This window comes from Cyanistes caeruleus, chromosome 4 (assembly GCF_971803275.1).
Source record: "Cyanistes caeruleus chromosome 4, bCyaCae1.hap1.1, whole genome shotgun sequence".
Lineage (NCBI taxonomy): Eukaryota > Metazoa > Chordata > Aves > Passeriformes > Paridae > Cyanistes > Cyanistes caeruleus.
The window spans coordinates 41,354,772-41,374,274 of record NC_141704.1 but is presented as its reverse complement, the minus strand read 5'-3'; the positions used below and the strand labels follow the sequence as shown (position 1 = coordinate 41,374,274).

The 19,503-nt window shown below is 37.4% G+C and overlaps 1 protein-coding gene across 1 annotated transcript; it reads left to right on the top strand.

Annotated features, from left to right (window-relative positions):
- The first annotated feature begins 321 nt into the window (after nt 1-321).
- Nucleotides 322-18,682, top strand: ALX1 (ALX homeobox 1). The gene is made up of 4 exons (XM_023932938.2): nt 322-707; nt 2,880-3,184; nt 6,782-6,910; nt 18,042-18,682. Exons 1-4 carry the CDS (start codon nt 476-478, stop codon nt 18,360-18,362), a joined length of 987 nt encoding a protein of 328 aa, XP_023788706.1. The 5' UTR covers nt 322-475; the 3' UTR covers nt 18,363-18,682.
- Nucleotides 18,683-19,503: the final 821 nt, after the last annotated feature.

Here is a 19,503-nt window from a genome sequence, read left to right as displayed (position 1 = left end):
CGAGGGATTACTCTTTCCAGGATCCCTGGAGAAATGAGAATAGGTTGCAGAGGGGAAATGTCCTTTTTATTTGTCCTCCCTCCCCTCTCTCCCTCCCTCCCTTTCTCCCCTCACCCTCCCCGAATGCTCGTGTGTGTCTGTCTGAAACAGATCTGTCTGTCGAAAACGGGCCTGGAACTCCCTCCTGTGTTGGGATTAGGTCTTGGGGGACCTGGGGTGGAGTTAGACTGCTTGCTTAATTTCATATTCATTAGAAATGGGAGGTTGCACAAGAAGTCCTGCTGAGCTTCAAGATATAAGAGCAACTTCGGGTTCTCCTTTCAAGACAAGACAAATCAAAGGCTCAGAGGCAAAACAGCTCCCTGAGCACTGAACGCCTCTTCCTCCCTCCTTCCTTCCCTCCCATCCACTCACTCTCCCTCCCTCGCTCACAGTCCAGCCTCTGTCTAGGGAAGAGGCTCTCAAACAGCCTTAGATGATTATGGATTTTCTGAGCGAGAAGTTTGCCCTGAAGAGCCAGCCGAGCAAGAACAGTGACTTTTATATGGGAGCAGGAGGCAGTTTGGAGCACGTTATGGAAACTTTGGACAATGAGTCCTTTTATAGCAAAACGTCAGGCAGCAAATGCGTACAGGCCTTCAACCCTCTGCAGAGAGCTGAGCATCATGTGAGGCTGGAGAGGACATCACCCTGCCAGGACAACAGCGGTGAGTCGTCATCCCAGGGTTATTCTCCCTCCTGGGGATGTACGGGGGAGGGCAGGGAGAGACCAAAGGCAGCTGTGCAGCCGTGGGCATGCGAGGAGCTGTCAGGTCGTAGTAAAATAACAATAACAGTAACAATACTACTATCATTCTGCTACCACTACTAATAAAAAGAATTCCGGGAGAAGGCAAACGCCTGCTTTGAAGAGCTCTTTTTATTTCGGTGCAGCCCTTCAGCTACTGCCTTCCCCCCCGGCCCCGGCCCGGGTCCCCCGGCGGCCGAGAGCGGCTCGGGCACAGCCCGCGGGGGGACCGGCGGGTCCCGGAGAGCGCTACGGGGCACGGCCGCCCCCCGGTACCCGCGGTACCCCCGGTACCCCCGGTACCCTGGCCACCCCCTGAGCGGCCCCTGCTCGCCCTCCGGCCGCTCCCCGGCCACCCCCGGCCCCGCTGTGAGCCGCGGCGCTTTCAGCCGGGAGAGAGCATCGCCGGATGCCGGCGGCACCCCGGACACGGCCGCGCTCCGTGCCGACCCAGGGACGGAATCGCTCCGTCATCTTTGCTTCCCTCAAACATCGTCCTGCGGCGGGAGCTGCGCTCTCTGCCCTGTTACCAAACGATGAGGAGAGGCGACTCTTCCCAAAATCACGTCGCTCTTCCGAAGAATAGTGTTAAACATTTTATCAAGTATTCAAATTTTCTCGCTCATAGGCAAGGATAATGTTGAATATTTCCTTTTTAAAACATTTAAGATATTTCTCATTATTCCAACATGATGAAAATCGCTATAGAAAGAAATTTTAAAAATCATTTCTTAGAAAAATTGGAAAGCATGGTCAAGATAGCTGCATTAAGAAGACTAGCAATATCATATGTTTTTTGACTTCATGTAGTCATTGAATTATATATTTTTTTGAGAACGTTTTTTTTATTTGTATGAAAAAAATTGTAAGAAATACTGATAGATTTCTTCAAGTGTGATTTAGAACAGAAAAACTTACAGAAAATTGATTTCTACATTGGAGCTTTTCTTAATTAGCTAATTTATTGTGTGCCTCGAGGGCTTTGGGGCATTTCCTATCTATGTATGCGTTGATGGTAAGTATCTAAAAATTGTGTTTCATTACAATCATCGCAAATTGAAAGAAAAGAAATTACCGAGAAAGTTAGAAAATCTCAAAGCAAGCTTATTATGTTACACAGAATCTTTGTAAGATTTAATTTCTATAGAGTTTGAGTCTTTTTCCCACCTTTTTCTTAGAAAAGAAAAAGAGTTCTTTTAAAATTCTTTAACTTGTCTCATTACTTTTCCAGTAGTATGAGATAAGTTAAAATTAGAAAATGTTTTAATTTCTTATTAAGGAGCTACTGCAGAGTATTTCTTATCTCTACTACTCAAGTTTTACCTAAAGACAAATAGTTCCTGCAATCCTTTTACAAAGTACATGAAACAATCTCTTTTAATATGTTGACATTTTGCAAAAATGCTCTGTATTTTGTAACTGTAACAAACCTCATTGGAAACAATTCCACTTCACAAACTCAAAAGAAGGTATATGGAATTTATTAAATTTTAGGAGTGAATTTAATTTTTGGTTTCATTTGATTTTTCATTTGTCAGTTTACAGCTATTAAGTTTGCTTCACTGTTAGTTTGTATTTTCATAGAAATAGAGGTTTTTACATTTGCTTCCAAGTTTAAAGGCACATTTGTCAATAGCTTTGTGCCTCTTCTATGAAAATCTGTTTTGGGCTAAGGTTCCTTATCTGTACAACTCTAGCTGATGCTGATTTCATGGGTTGTTAACTACTTTAGCGGCAGTAGCAGCAGAGTGAAAATACCCAAGTCTCTTGTACAGTCTCCTTAGTTTGTAACTTATTTCTCTACTCTGTAATATTATATGGTATTATATAAATGTAACTTATTACTACTTTGTAAGTTTTCAGATGATATTTTCAGATGTACTTCTCAGTTAAAATTCAATGTGATTTCGTACTTTTATTCTGCCTGTAGTTAATATAGCAAATTCCTCTTCCATGATCTCATATAGAAATAACACCGCCACGATGGAATCTTGTTCCTTGTGAAACTGTTTTATATGAGCTCCTGAATCTAAACACCTCTCCTTCCCCCTTGATCATTTATTAACCAGCTGTTAACCCACCTTGTGTACAGTGAACTACGGGATTACTAAAGTGGAAGGACAGCCTCTTCACACAGAGCTGAGCAGGCCCATGGACAATTGCAACAATCTCAGGATGTCTCCAGTGAAAGGGCTGCAGGAGAAGGGGGACCTGGATGAACTTGGTGATAAGTGTGACAGCAATGTCTCCAGCAGTAAGAAGAGGAGGCACAGAACAACTTTCACCAGTTTGCAGCTGGAGGAACTGGAGAAAGTATTCCAGAAAACTCACTACCCTGATGTCTATGTAAGAGAACAGCTAGCTCTGAGAACAGAGCTCACTGAGGCCAGAGTCCAGGTAGGAACCAGATTTCAGCATTTCTATGGCAAATTGTGCATTGTAGGAATGAGTAAATTACACTCTTGGGGATTGTACAAAAGCTCTTGAAGCTAAAGTAAACAGCTCATTTTGCCTCATTTTGCTGTTGTGCTGTAGTGCTAAAATAACTTATTTTGTAAATGCCTTGTGTTGCAGTTCTGAACACTTGTTTAAAGGATGGGAAAGCAACATCAATAGTAAAGCTGTTTTGATTTCTTGTAAAATTCCAGGCAGTGGAAACATAAATTGTTATGTGTAAAGATTCCACTAAAGACTTGTCGTTCAGACTGATGACAATGCAGAACTCAGATGCAGAGGATTCTATGTGTGTTATGGCATGAAAATTACAGTCTAAACAGTAATCAAATTCCTTGCTTCTATCCAAAGAGTGTGCAGCAAAACAGCCCATACATAAATGTGTATAAATATCTATATACCTATATTTACATAGATATGCGTGTGTATGTGGCTTTTTTGCCTGTATAAAACAAGGTCATAATCCTTTTATCTTTTTTTTGTATGGAATTATCTTAGAAATCACAAAATTAGGAGGTACAGGTTTTTAAACTTTCATAACTGATGAATAATGTTACTCTAGTTTTTGGAACGAAACACACTGGTGACCACATAGTACATTATTTGAGTATTGTAACTGCATACAAATGTGATCCATTCAGTGTGTGCTCATATAGTAATCCCAATAATATTTATGGCTTTTGATGTACAATGGTGAGAAAAGAAGCTAAATATCCAGGAAATGCAGCCTTTCCCTTGTTTAGACACCCTCTATTAGAAGAAGATGTGAGCCACATTTTGCAAGTTCATCTTAATTTTAGATATCTTCCCTGTTCTGGTAATAATCATTATTTCAATTTAAAGAATAACAGTCCTGTTAATTCTTATAGACTGGGATTAATTTTTAAAATTTAGTGACTTGAATATGATAACAACTTCACAACTTGTAATTAAATACATATTCACACATGCAGATAGAGAAATAGACGTCAGTGCACATGCATACAAACTGAAATTAAATCAGAAACACTTTCAGAAAGAAAGTCAGCTAATTAATTTTGTAAAGAAGTGTTCTCTTCATGTCTCTTCAAGCAGGCACCACATTTGCTGTTGCCATCAGAAAACAGTGTCCAAAACTGTGTGTCCGGTTATGACGATGTGATAGCAGCAATGCCAAAGGAATTTGTTTTTGTGGCTTTTAACTCTTTAGGCTCTGCACAATCCCTCTCCTGAATTTGGTACAGCTTTCCAAGTATGACTTGTGTTCATTGGGATTTAGTCTTGACAAAAAAGAAAGAAGGTAGCATAATGTTAAAACACTGTTCTAACAAACGCATAATTCTGGAATACGGAGAACTACTTCAAGAGAAAATTAATAGTGAGAACAGGGAGGGGAAAATTGAACTAAAGTGTGTCACCTGACTTTTTATCACATTTTTTTCCTAAGATTTAGAGGTTTCACATGGTAAGAGTTTTAAAAATAAGACAGAAAATGAAAAATTTATGTCTATATCAGACTTTCACAGAGTATCTATTTCTATTTTATTTAAACATGTTCTTACCATTCTTAAAAGATAACTGATCTTTGCATTTCTCATATGCTAAATATGAAAGGACATGTTGATCATTTCTATCCAGAGTAACAAGAGTATTCCATCACAAGATTAAGCAATTTGCAAGGCCTTACGTCATTAAAGGCAAGCATCTGGCAATTCAAGGATAACAAGCAGCAGATTTCTACATTTCTTTGTGGAGGCAAATGGTTACTTTATCTCTGCCAAGAGTAAGTTTCTAGTAAAGTGGTGTAAACAGAAACATTTTGAGGGATTGTCAAAGGAAAAAAATATGTGCTTTTTCTCATTTACTTCTATGAATTCAAGCAAATTGTTTGATTTAGTGTAGCAGAGTGATCAGCTGGATACCTTACCCACAGTTCCCTTCACCACCATTTCATCAACATCCAATTTAATATTTGTCCTGCACACATGCAGAGAGAGCCAACCTGAACCTAATTTATCTAAGTTGTTCTCTTTCCTGCTGCATGTTAGTCCAGTAATTGGTACCCATTTTAAGAAGACTGTCAAGGTCTTTTTTCAAGGAAGGAACTTCAGGACTAAATTTCCTTATCGTGTCCTTGATGCCTCCTGTGGAGACAGGAGATTTTTTTCTTCCCTTCCTTTTTCTTTTTGCTGAACCTCAGGCATCATAAATAACACAAATTTACCTCCAACGTTCCTAACAATATATTCTCAGGAGTTATATACATAAGCCTTGCTTTCATTGCTGAATCTTTTAAAAGATTGCACATAATACATCTGCCACTAGTCCTTGAGAACGAAAATGAGCAAAATTATGCCCTGATTGTTTAAGCAGTATCAAAACACAATTGAGCTCTCCAAAGATCTAAGCCAGAATGGAATTATAAACCAAACAGTGTTTTTTTGAATATCCCACAATATGGAATTAGAAATTTAATACATATTTCCTCAAAATACAGGAAATATGTTTTAAAAAACCCATTCATGTATATATATATATATATATATATATATATATACATACATCAAAATTAATTAGTGATCAACTTAGCAGGATGACTAACTAATGCCATTGTTTCCTTTACAAAAAGTAATGGTTCAGTTAAAACGATGACTTCTTAAAAAAGTCTCAGTGAGCTTGCTTACACCAGAACAATAATGACTGGTTGGATATTACTCTTATACAGTGTTCCTTTTCTTTGCAATCCCCTTTATTCATCAAGATAATTCCTAACCAGTTCAAAGTAAACTGTCTGAAAGACAAAAAGAAATTATTAAGACCATGGGACAATGACAGTTATCAGTAACAGAAAGAAATGGATGTATAACGGGTTTTTGATATAATAGTTGACACTCAAAATACTACAGAACAAACCAGGGAGTATAAAGAAATTTGAGCATAAAATCCAAATTATTCCATAGTCTAAAGTGCAATTCTTTTGTCTTGCATTATAAGAAACAGATATCACCTAACACCAATGTGAACAAAAATTTACAATAATTCAAAAACTGTCTGTGACATGGTGACTTTTTATTATCTTCCTGGCTTTTTAAACTTCCTTATAGGAACTTTTCCTGCTGAGGAGACTACTGTCTTTGTGCCAATTTTTTCCTGCCTTTTTTTTTCCTGCACTTGATAAAGATTATGGACACATTTAGGAGGCAGATAATGGGTAGTCATAGCAAATCAGTAGGCATAGGGATTTAAGAGAATGCTTCTTTACTTGCTACAGGCTGATCTTTCTCAGGTTGGTTTTTTGTTTGTTTGTTTGGGGTTTTGTGGGTTTTTTGAGGTAATATAAATGAAACAATATGTACATTTAAAATAGCTAGCAAAAGTTAAGAAGGTGTGACATTTGCAAGATTGAAAGAGTAAAAAATTAATTTTCAGGTGGAAAACTTCCATTTTTGTAGATAAACAGAAATTTCCAAAGCCGCTGTCCAAAACCTCATATTTACCTAAAACCCTTTGCACAGGATATAATTTTTTTTACCCTGATGACTCTTTCTTTGTATACTATAGGTGTGGTTTCAGAATCGAAGAGCAAAATGGAGAAAAAGAGAACGCTATGGTCAGATCCAGCAAGCTAAGAGCCACTTTGCTGCCACCTATGATATATCTGTTCTTCCAAGGACTGACAGCTACCCTCAGGTATGGTAAAGACCAAGCAATTCTTTGGTTCTACATTTAGCAGCCATCTAAACAACTCTGGTTTTGTGTGTTTTCTAGGATGAGGTAGAAACTACCCGATCTCTAGCTTCCTTCTGATGTGTTAAACATGCATCATTTCTTTATGGACCTCAACAGACCATTAAATAGAACCAGTCTCCTACTAGCATGAAACTGTAATATAGCCATGAAGAATCAGAACTGCATGTATACTGCTGGGGGAGAGAGGCAGATGGACAGGACAGCTTTCTCAGGCCATTGTGTTTGATTTATTTTTTTTTAATAATAATAAATTAAGTAAATAATAAGTTATACTGTGTAATAAGGTCATAATCTTCTGTCTCTGTTCTTCAGTCCTTTGGTTTACTGCTTTACCTCACTCTCTGCTTTTGTCTTCTTGCTTGCTTTAGCACATTGAACATTTTTATTCTGGATCCATTTTTTTTTCTTGTCTCTGGCTTTACATTGCCTTTACCACATAATTAATTAAAAAAGCACCATACAAAGCAAAAATTCTTGCATGGTTCCCTTCCACTTCTGGTGTTCTGGTGCTCCTCAGCTTCATTAGGTAGCAGGGTCTCTGCCAACCTTAAGAATATATTATATGTGAGCTTGCTTTGGTCATGCTCTATATTGGCTGGATGAAGAGTTCCTCAGGAAGAGTGGCTGGAAGTTGTCCCAGCAGAGAAGGGCCTGTGGGCACTGGTTGACAGCAGCTGAACATGAGCCACCTTTTGCCCAGGTGGCCAAGAAGGCAAATGCCATCCTGGCCTGACCAGAGCAGGGATTGTCCCCCTGTGCTTGGCAGTGGCGAGGCCACACCTCGAGTGCTGTGTCCAGGTCTGGGCCCTTCACTATGAGAAGGACATGGAGGGGCTGGAGCGAGTCCAGAGAAGGACAATGGAGCTGGGGAAGGGCCTGGAGCACACATACTACGAGAAGCAGCTGAGGGAGCTGGGCTTCTTTGCCTGGAGAAAAGGAAGTGCATAAGGGTGATATGGTCTCCCTTATCACTCTCTTCAACTGCATGAAACGAGACTGTAGAAAGATGGGCCTTGGTCTCTTCTCCCAGGGAACAAGTGACAGGTCAAGAGGATATAACCTCAAGCTGAGCCGAGGGAGGTTCAGGTCAGACATCAGGAAGAATTCTTTCACTGAAATGGTGGTTAAGCACTGGGGTGCTGGAGTCACCATCCCTAGAAGTGCTCAAGAATTGACTGGAAATGGCAATTAGTGCTATGCTGTATCATGGCATATCATGGCAGTGTTCGGTCAAATGTTGGACCTGATGATCTTGGAGGTCTTTTCTTAGTGATTCTATGAATGTGATTGGCTATGTCATCTACTCAGTTTAACATGCTTTACCTCTGAGGAGGTTACATGTTGCTGGCTTTGGTGCCTGGGCCAGAGCTGGCTTGTGTTCCAGAAGCTCAGAACATGGACACAACCATTTCATCTGTGGTGCCGCTTGTAAGTCTGCCTGGTTTTGTTTTAAAAGGTAGCAGGACAATAACCCAATCTGCATTAGCAACTGCTGCATGACTGTGTGTTTAGGTGGACACAGTCTTAGGTTTTCACAAAAACATAGACATGCATTCACTCACAGATCTCTTTCAAGGTGGTCAACTCTCCTTGGAGGTTTTTCTGACTTACCTAAAGCATCACAACAAGTGATACAAGGAACAGTGCTGAAGCTTTGGTATTTCTAGATTAAATTTGTATCTGTCAGCTTATCTTGTATTTTTAGTAGGATTCCATCTACATATTTTCCTAAATGACGAATATTTCATTAGTATAAGATAATGGAATAATATAAGTCATTGGTAAGCACTTAAAATGATTGTCCTAAATTAATGTTTTTCAAAAATCTCACATTTCTTAACTACATGACAATTTGATCTATAAAATTCTAACACAATAAAATATCTATTCCATACTTTCAGATTTTTAAAAAAAGATTAATTCAGTGCATTTCTGTTTATATTTTTGCCAAAAAAATATCTGCTTTAGACAGATAACACAACTAAGCTTCAGCCTGACAAATATTTCCATCACTAATTAATAGATTCTTAACAACAGAAAATTGAAATGCAAATTCTGGCCCCATAATCTTAGATCAAGCATCTCTGAAATTTCTGTATAGAAATACAAGAGTGTACTCATTCACAAACATGAATGTGATGTGCTCACTTACAGCCACAGAGTAACAGACTGCAGGTAAACAGAGACACAAATGTGTGATTGAATCTGGTCACCTGCACGAGAACGCTGTGTTGTGCTGTTCTGTACCTCAAGAACAGCAGCAAGGAGCTAAATGAAGGTGTGAGTGCACTTTGCATTGGCTGTTTGAGCTGAGTGGTTGCATGCATAGCTTGGCTACATGATAAAAACAAGGTAGCTTGATCATCAGAGAAAAAGTTGGCTACTTTTCTGTATATGAGTAGGTATCCAGGCAATTATCACAGAACACTTAATAAAAATGCATGTTCTTGCTGATGTGGTGGTAATTCTTCATAGTTTTCACGTTATGAAATCCTCTCCTTCAGTAAAACCACAGCTTTATCATATATATAATATTTCCAGTGAGAATGCCTGAGACAATGAAAATCTGTTTTAAAAACAATGACTACTAACATCACTGCATTCAAATATTTTGAACTAGATGTCCATTAGTAAGTGCTCCACTTATGGAAAATAAATATACAGCACCTGATTTGCTATAAATGCATCAATCTTTCCCACAACTCAGGCAGAAAAGGTATTTAAAATTGTTTTATTGTAATGTTATAAATTGATTTCCTCAACAATTCCTTTATTTCATTGTAGCTAATGTAAGAAAAGAAAACAAATATTCTTTTTCCTTTATTTTTATTCATGTACCACCACCACCACAGGGACTTCTCTTGTGACAATAGGCAAATATTAAACAAGCTTTTCCATACTTTTAAATAAATAGTTTTTCTTGTGGATTGTAGTGCACAGATCACTAGTGCTTATTTAAGAATCACAGAGAAAAACAGACTCCCTGTTGCTGGAAAAAAATATAGGTTGAATGTTGAAGAACAATGAAATCAAGCTGAGAAAATTTACAGCTTTATGGCAGAAAGAGCAGGAACAAATATGAATTTCTGGTGTGCATTATAAGGATTTGCAGCCTGCAGATTTTCTGTTTTGAGTCCAACCATGCATATGTTGCGAAAACACATCTCGGTTGCATTCCAGCAGAAGCATCAGTCTCTTGCAGTCAACAGAGGGTGCCGTGGAGACTTCTGCTTAGTCTCCTCACCAATTATCTTCATCAAATACAAATTAAGAACATAATGCTGCTAGGCATTGTGTGACTTCATAAACCTGAAGGTTTTTCCTGTAGGAAGATGAATCTTTCAACTCATTTAAGACATAAGGTTGGCTCTGAATCAGAGAAAGGTTGAGATTGGAAGTGACCTCTGAAGGTGGTCTTGTCCAACATCTGTCTCTATAATCCAGGCTAAATTTGGTACTAAATTCCACATCTTTATCTTCACAATAATAACAATTTAAATGATTTTTTGGTAGTTCATAATTCTTTGCTTTGCTCTTTCAGTCTAACCTTAATTATTTTTACAGTATATGGACTTCAGATGTTGGTTGCTGTTATTTTTTTTTTGTGTTTTTTTGTGGTTTTTTTTTTGTTTGTTTTTGTTTTTTGTTGTGTTTTTTTTTGTTGTTGTTTGTTTTTTAATTGCTCATCTACCTGCCAAGATATTGAAAATCTCCTAAACTGGATGAATTCTGCATGCATATATTTTCCATTAATTATACTGTCAAAACCTGGGTTACAGAGGAAGGCCGTTTGTACAACATTCTAGAACAACCACCTCTTATTCAGATGTTTTTTTCAAGGCTTTAAAAACATTATGCTGAAAATCAGATTTTTCTAGGAAAATTTTATGCACAGTGATTTTTATTCATTTTAGTAAAAGTTTTCAGTTTCATTAGTTTCAGTGTTTGAACCTCAAGGTTCTCTTGACGCAACACATTGTGGTCTAAGTCATCTTAAGTGCACTCAGGAGTACACATATCCTAGACAGTTTTAACTTAACTAGCAATAGCCTACTGATGATATGAAAGTGAAGATGGAACATCTTAACATCAGCTGGGAAATTAATGCAGATGTCCTTCATGGGGAAGTTTACTTCATTTCACCGGGGTGAATGTCAGTAAATAAGCCATAGTTAATTTGGTCACTTAAATACAGTGTAGGGTGTTATTAAATATGTCTCAGGATATCTGAGACACTGTTGAAGTGTTGATGAACAGGATTTAAAAGAAAGATTTATCCTTCATCTTAGGCAGTCGTGGCCAGATAAGTATTAGACATTTGTGCTTAGGAAACTTAACCAAAGGGACTTTTATACCAGACATGGATTCCCTTTACAGGTGTCAAAAATCTGATCAATTGAATTTTTTATTCCTAAAACATAAGGTGTAAAATAGGTGAGATGATCTCTAAGCATTTTTTATTCTGATACCTGGTTCATCTGCAGTCATCTGTGGTTATCTTACACAGATGTATAAGTGATATGTTGGAAGAGGAACAATAAAAAGTCTCTTTAGCTCTGTTCTTCTCTTACCTTACTGGTCTTTATTTGACTCCTTCTGCCACCCTGTGTTAGTGGGGAGGCTCCTGTTACAAAGGGTACTTGATCTCATCAGATTCAATGATTACCTATGAGAACTAAAAAGAAAACCTGAGACAAAATTTCATTCTACCCCCTCCTTATTTACGCATGCAAGAGCCTATACTATTATCACACAGACTTCCAGTTTTCCTTGTGTGAATTAAACTGATAAAGCTGTTGTCTTTATAAATAAGTGCATCAGTATGTAAATAAACATTAAATTGTATTACTGAAAAGCTGATAAAAAAGGTCAACATTTTTCTCCCAGATAGGCTCTTTCTTTGCATCTTTCCTCCTTTTTCCTTGTTCTTTGAATCATGCTCATTTGTTGTAATTTTTCTTCTGAAGTTCTTTTAAAAGGATTAATTTTGTCACACCACCCTTTCCCTCTTAATATCACATGTAAAATGTTTGTGTTTTTTTAAAATTTTGTTGAAAATGCAGGGAAGACTTGGATAGGATTGAATTTAATTTTTTGTTTCAATTGAAAAAACTCAATATAGTGCAGGTGGCAATCCTAAGACAACAAAGACTTTTCCAAAGTATGGGAACAGGAGTGATATAGAAGTTCTAGAAAGAAATGAAAATGTTGAAATCTCAGAAACAGAAGGAAGAGGCTGAAGTTTGCATTCCATCCACCAGAATGATAAATCAAATTAATATGTTGAACAGCATGGCATCACATGATGTGTTGGCAGTCAAAGAGTGTAGAAGTGGTACCAGCATACATGTGTTAAGTACTAAGTCCTTGGATCATCATTATAGCCTTAGTACATATGGCTAATCCTCATTAGCAATAATCAAAGTTACATGCTCCAATTAAATGTTCATATGGGATGTATTAGAGGCCACATGTTATATGACTTAAAATTTCTTTTAACTGTAGTAGACATATAAATGACAGTTAATCACAATAGTTCATTAAGGTTATGGGTACACTGATTAAGCAGGAGTGGATGTGGCAGACATATCTGAGCTAGCTTCAAAGAGGTTTTATCACACACTCACGTGTCTAGCTGTGACAGCATGGAGCTCAGGCTGAGCCACCACCTGCATGGTGTGTGTGTCCTGCTGCTTGTGTGCTCATTTGCCTGGCTGTGGCTGATCTTCCAACAAGAGTGAAGTGACACTCCTAATCTTTCTGGGTGGTGTCTGCTCCACACAAAGTAGCTTTTGCACTCCACTTTTATTTTTTCTTGGTAATAAGCCACCACTGTATGTGGTCCCTCTCCTAGTCTCAACATCCAGTTTGTTGCTCTGTGGGGTTTTTGTGTGACACATGTATTTTTTAAAGTGTGAATGACTTAACTGGGGCTTAATTTTATGGCAAATTCTCTCTTTTTTTTTTTTTTTTCTAAGATACACAACATTTTTAATAGCATTTTTCAAAATATAAAATATTGTCTTTAACTGTGTCATAGGGTTGGAATATAATTAATCCATATTGTAGCTGGCCTCAAGATTGCAGTAGAGAGAATTTACAGTTTACAAAACATCCAATACAAGAGTAAAAGCTTGATGGCTTTTCAAATCCTACATTATTTTGAAGCTTAGCAAACTTGTTTAAATGTGGAATCTAATGGTCCAATTTTTATTTTGTTCACCATGTGTAAGGCATATGTGAACTGAAGGTGTCAATCACGTATTTTAAATCTGTATCATTAAACTTCTCACTAACATGCGCTAATTAGCATTTTATTTATATCTGAAAATTGTGTGCTGCATCTCTCTCGTACCTGAGTCCAATACAGTACAGGTGATCTTCACATGTGCACTGGTCACATTGCAACAGCTCCTACAAAATGATCACAAATTAAAACACTGGGAAGTGTTTAGTCTAGATAGAAATGCAAAAATACAATGAGAGTGGTGAAACACTGGGACAAGTTGCCCATAGAAATTAATGAAGGCCTGCAGCTGGAGTGACTCAAAACATGGCTGGTTGGGGCTTGAGTAACCTTATCTAAATTTGAGAGTAGCTGCAAGCAAGGGTTTAGAAGAATAATCCCAGTGGATCTTTTCACTTTAAGTTATTCTGAGAATCTACAAGCTTGGGAAGTACAGGCAAATTTCTGCCTGTGTTTTGGACATTTTAAAGAGGAACCCAGAAAAAAAAAAAAAAAAAAAAAGTGGAAAGTTACAGAAAAAATTAATTGTGCTGATGGACCAGGAATGACCAACAGATACAAGTTGTGAACAATAGTGGTTTTGGGCAGTGTAACAGCTATTCCATTTAGTCTCCCAAAAGTAGCTCCTTGTGCTAGCATAGATCTGATATTTCTGTCAGTGCAGAAGGAGAGGAGTATTTAAAATTTTAGCAAATCAGTCTGACACTCACATATTTTCTATAATTACATACATCCTTAACTCTTCATTTAGTGCCACTTTTGTTTTGCACAGAGTAAATGTATAGTTTCTAATTACTTACTAGTGTAATTCTAGTAACATTCATTACATATAACGTTTATTATGTAATATAAAAATAACATCTCTTGATATCTAGAGATCTTAAAAGATTAAAATTTTGTATCCCATGTGAAGCACTAGAACAGGTGCACTCAAGCAGAAGTTGTGTGTGCTCACAGGGCTGTCTGCTGGAGATGGTCTCTAGTCTGGATAGGCAGGTGACTGAAATAACACAAGTCAAAAGTTTGGTGATGGGAGAACAAAGCTGGGGAAGTGATAGTAAAATTCCCAGGAAAAATTTTGATCTTTGAGCTTATGTGATTTTCCCAGGGGCTGCATAAAAAGGCTGAGGAGTTTGAAAGTTTATCATAAAGAAAAGCGATGAAACCAAGCGGGATGACCAATTACCTCAGCTAGTTTTCCTCTACAGTGTCTAACAGAAGAAGGTCATGTGCCTAGGAAATCATATCATAACCATGTTAACAACCATAACTCTCCAGTTATGTTCTTGTCACAGCTATGAAATCCTATTTCTTTTTCTATCAGGAAGGGTGTGTGTGCATGTGCATGCATGTATAAAACATACAGTAGGTAAATATATTGAAGGGCTCTGGTAATTTCATGGTAACCACAAGAGCAAAGCTCAAGTTGTTTGTGATGTTAACAGAAACCAGAGATGTGCTGTATGTATGGCCTCATTCACAGTCTCTGAATTGCCTTTTATATAGTTCATGGATCACACAAGATTTTAAGAGGAAAAATATTTTCTTTAAATTCATGTACATAATGTTGCTTTTCCTTCTAACATACCAGAAGAAGTTCTCATCATTTTGACTTATTGTGAAACATTACTGTATTTATTTTTAATACAGGAATACCTTCTGCCCCTTAATTTCACTACAAGATATTTATGTTGTAAATACTTGTAAAGAAATGAAAATTTAATATCAAATGTGAAGTCACCCCACCAACTAAAATGAATGGAAAATTGATATGACTGAAACATTGTTTTGGAAAGCATAACTGCCTCATGAGAGAAGATGTAAAGATTTTCTAGAGTTTTTTGGCATTCCTGAAGTTAAGTTTAATAATTTGAATTCCTTTCTCTAAGGAAGAAACCTAGGGCACTCCTTTAAAAGTTTTACAAATTAATAGCTTGTTCTCATGTTTCTTTAAAAAGACATTGGCATATTTTAGGATTTGCAGCTGGATTATGTTCTCATTTACACCTGTGCAATCTCAGTGAACCTAAATTGAAGATTTGTCTAGGCTAAAAATATCAGGAAAATTGGTGGTACTAAACTTAGTTTACTGCAAACCAAACTACTCGAAATATGGAAAGAAGGAGTGATTTTGTGATTCCTCCAGACCACATAGGTTATTGGGCACTTTCTAACTGAGCCTCTGAACCTTTTGAAAACTTCCCATCATGACTGTATTAAACTTGTTCATGTTTGTATTTAAACATATCTTTTTTGAAAATTCCTCCCATAATTATATCTGTGCTGCATGGGTGACTGTAGCATTTGCCATAGCATTTCTTGGAAAGAAATTTCAGTATGTCAGATAAAAAAGGCTTTGTTGCATGTAAATTAGCTTTGGAGATTATGAGCTCCTTCAGAAATAGCTCATGTATTAGACACTGTGTAAATGAACTAGTTTCTCCCTGGGGAAATTTGTCTGATTATATGTCAAAACTTGCTCAGGTAGGTTAATTAAGGAGTAATAAGGCAGCTGGGAACTATGTCAAAGTGTAGAGAGTCTCCTGTGGGCTGGCGTTTGAGTCTCCTGAGAAGTGATTATGGGAGGAGGCAACTAGAAAGTTCTGAAACGTTTTTTAGATTTCCTCTTGTAGACTTCAGGAGGCTCGCAAGGAGGAGGAAAAAATCTTCCATATCTGTCCTCAGACACCTTACTCCCTCCATTGCCTCACAGCAGGCCACCTAAAATATGCAGGAGCAGAAGCCTGAGGTGTACCCAGCTCTGTGGGTGTACGTGTGTGCATGGAAGGGCACGTCCATGACTGTGTGGAACCATAGCTGCATGCATGCATGTCTGTGTGAACAAGCTGGGAAGACCCAGAGTTTGGGGAGATGTGTTGCTACCATGATTTTTCCCCAGGCTTTTGCAGGAAATAGAAATGGAGTATTTACTGGATTATTTCTTTGCTGCTGGAATTCCCAAGGAGCCTGGATTAGTTGTCAGCTCCTGATGACCTTGCTAATGCAACTGTTTAAAATGTGAACTTTTAAAATAAGACTATTTCATCCTTCCTATCTGCACTAGATCTCTAGCTAGATGAGTTCAGTGAACTATAATTTATCGCTTTAACTATCGTGTTGGTGGTTTGGTGGGTATGTGCTGTTGCAAATTGACAGGGCAATGGGAGAAAAACACAACTCATCAGCCTTAGAAACATGTTTTCATTTTGTGTGTGTGTATGTGTGTGTCTGTCATAATTCATTACTTCCCCTGACCTCTACTTTGGCAGAAAAAAATCACTCAGCTAGAGAGATAACCTTTATATCTTAAAGTCAAAATTCCTTTGTCTATGGATTCGGAATGTGAATGTAAAATTAAGTTTGAAGTGGGAATTCACTTTTCAGTGCTAACTGAAGAGTAATTGAGTTACTCCAACATATCACAGGGAACAAAGACATGTGGGCTCAATCGTAGTGCATCAGGGCAAGGATACACTGAACAGACTACACATTTTTAGAGTGAAGACAAATTTAGCAAAGGAAAACAAATAGGAAATGATATAGTTACTGGCTGACAACATCTGTACTGGGAATGGGGGCTAAAAATGCCTTGTCTGATTTTATTTATACATAAAAAAAATATCAACATTCAGGAAAGATATATAGGTACAAGTGGAGAAGACATACAAAGCTGTATATTGTATAATGGTGTGTGCAAATGAGGAATGACTGAGGAAGTTTCAGTATGTCAGAAATTATATCATATACATGTAGTACTACTGATAGAGAGAAAGTAGACAGTTTGGAAAAACAGAAGGGCAGCTGCTGAGTGTGAAGCTTGGTCAAATCAAAGTGAATAGAGCAGGAATGAAAGACCATGCAGTCAGAGATAAAAACAAGAGTTGACTTGTGTTAGCTCTTAAAAATCTTCCTATCTGTTCATCTAGTAACAAACAAGTGAAAAATACTTATCCAAAAATAGTATCTATACATAGATGGTAGAAGGCCTGAGACTCAGAATGAACCTTTAAGTGACTGCCAAGTATAGAAAGGATTATACATCAAAGCTTGAATACATGGTTACTCCAGACATTGCTAGCAACCACAATGTTTGTGTCCTAGTCTGTCATGCAACGTTTTCCAGGGATGCACAATGCAGCTTGTTAAGGCTGAGTGCTGAAACAGAAATGCCCTCGAAGTATAATTTCACATAAAAAATCATGAAAATAAATATTATGTCAAATCTATCTTTGAAAAATATTTATGAAAAGGTTTTGAATGCATTATCAGTAATTCCTGTTTTTTAGGGTTTAATTTCTTTTAAAGTAATTATGCAAGGCTTCTCATTATTAAATTATTCAAATACTTGTTGGGCTTTGTCGCTTGAGAAATCCAAATTAGTTTGTTTTGTTCACCCTTTTCCTACCATTACAGTGGGATTTCTAATGAGGAGAAGCATTTATGTTGAAAACATCTGTCATCTTGTACACTCTTTTGACACCCTTTCTCTGATGTTAGTTGTGTGTTTCTATTAATTTTATTTACTGGTTGGGCTGACGGCATCTTAAGGTTCAAGAGTAGACATCATATGTGGAGCCACAGGGCAAATGGATGACAAAATAAGGAATGTGACTCATCAGCCCTTGCTCTTGAGTGAACAATCTCGTATTTTGACTCGTGTGATCTCTTCATACTCTTTTCTAACATGATTGCAGAGAACTTGTTAAATACTTGCTGCTTGTTTCAGAGGAGAACTAATTGTGTATGAAGGAGAGCAAACCAAGCATTGCAGAAAACAAAAGATGAACTATCTAAGTTTAATTGTATTCATTTTATGTGTTCCAGATTCAGAACAATCTGTGGGCAGGGAATGCTGCCAGTGGTTCTGTGGTTACCTCCTGCATGCTGCCACGAGATACATCCTCCTGTATGACACCTTACTCCCATTCACCCCGGACAGATTCTGGCTACACAGGCTTTTCAAACCACCAGAATCAATTCAGCCACATGCCCCTCAATAATTTTTTCACTGACTCGTTGCTTTCTGGGGCAACCAATGGACATGCTTTTGAAACCAAGCCAGAGTTTGAAAGGAGGTCCTCCAGCATTGCAGTTCTACGGATGAAAGCCAAAGAGCATGCTGCCAATATTTCCTGGGCCATGTAATATAGCAGTACCCTCTCTCAAGTTCTCTTTTTTTTTTTTTTTTTTTAAAGCAAACTAAAACCATTTTTATTTCCCATATTTAAAGGGAACAACAATAAGCTGCTGTGTGTGGAATGCTAGAAATCACAATATACACGATGTCTGCTTAAAGAAATGCAATATAATATTTAACAATAAACCAAGAATAAACCAAATAGATTTACCATGCATCAAGCTCAACAAGCCCTCTTTGTTCTGCTTTTTATATATGTTTTGTTGTACCAGTTGATGAAATATGATTATAGAATCTACAAAAAAAAAAAATAAAACTACTAAGAAAATGTGTCTCCTCCATGGTTTTTAGCAGCCCTGTATAAAATAAATTGTGCTTTACAAATGAATACTTCATAAAGGAACAAGTTGGTAAAGGATAATAAATTTATTATACTAAACCCATGATGTAAATCTCTAAGCACACCACGCAAAGAAGGAAATATATGACCATTCATGTTGTATGTAGAATTTGTAGACTGAGTTCTCTCATCACTGCGCTGCTGCTCTAAGCCAGCTCTGCTTTTTGCTAAATGCATGTTGAGCTTGTTGAATTTATATCAATGAACAGCTAATGTAATGAGAATAGAAGGTACTACTTTATCTTATGGACTTGAGTGTATTTCTATTAAAGATAAAGAGATTTTTTTGGAGTCAAGTATAATGCTGAAAGTAGGATCACAGTGTTTAATAGATGTGCACAGAGTTTTTAAAGACGTGCACAGATTATGTGTCAACTAGTATATTTAAATTAAAGGTTATAGAGAGGGTGTCATGAAGCTGAGGTGACTAAAAGACATGAAATAGTACTCCTACACTTTTAACAAAATACAGATTAAGAAAAAAACCCCAAACAACACAACACTGAGGTCTTACTTCCAGTACAGTCCATTTTACTGGGTTTTGCTTCTCTGTGGTCAAACTGAAACAAAAAAGTCCAACAAGGCTTGTCAGATTCAGTTTGTAACTGATCTTAAGATGGTATTAGAGTACTGCTCATTTGGTTTTAGTTACATTTCATTGAAAGTTTGCTTATATACTTTCCAGAGTGTAAGACTAGTTTGCTACCTTTAAAGTATATAGGAAAAATCTTTTTGACTGCAATGGCTGC

Coding starts and splice junctions, on each gene's coding strand:
- ALX1 (XM_023932938.2), top strand. CDS start 476: ATGATTATGGATTTTCTGAGCGAGAAGTTTGCCCTGAAGAGCCAGCCG. Junction 708..2,879: donor ACCCTGCCAGGACAACAGCG/GTGAGTCGTCAT, acceptor CCTTGTGTACAG/TGAACTACGGGATTACTAAA. Junction 6,911..18,041: donor GGACTGACAGCTACCCTCAG/GTATGGTAAAGA, acceptor TATGTGTTCCAG/ATTCAGAACAATCTGTGGGC.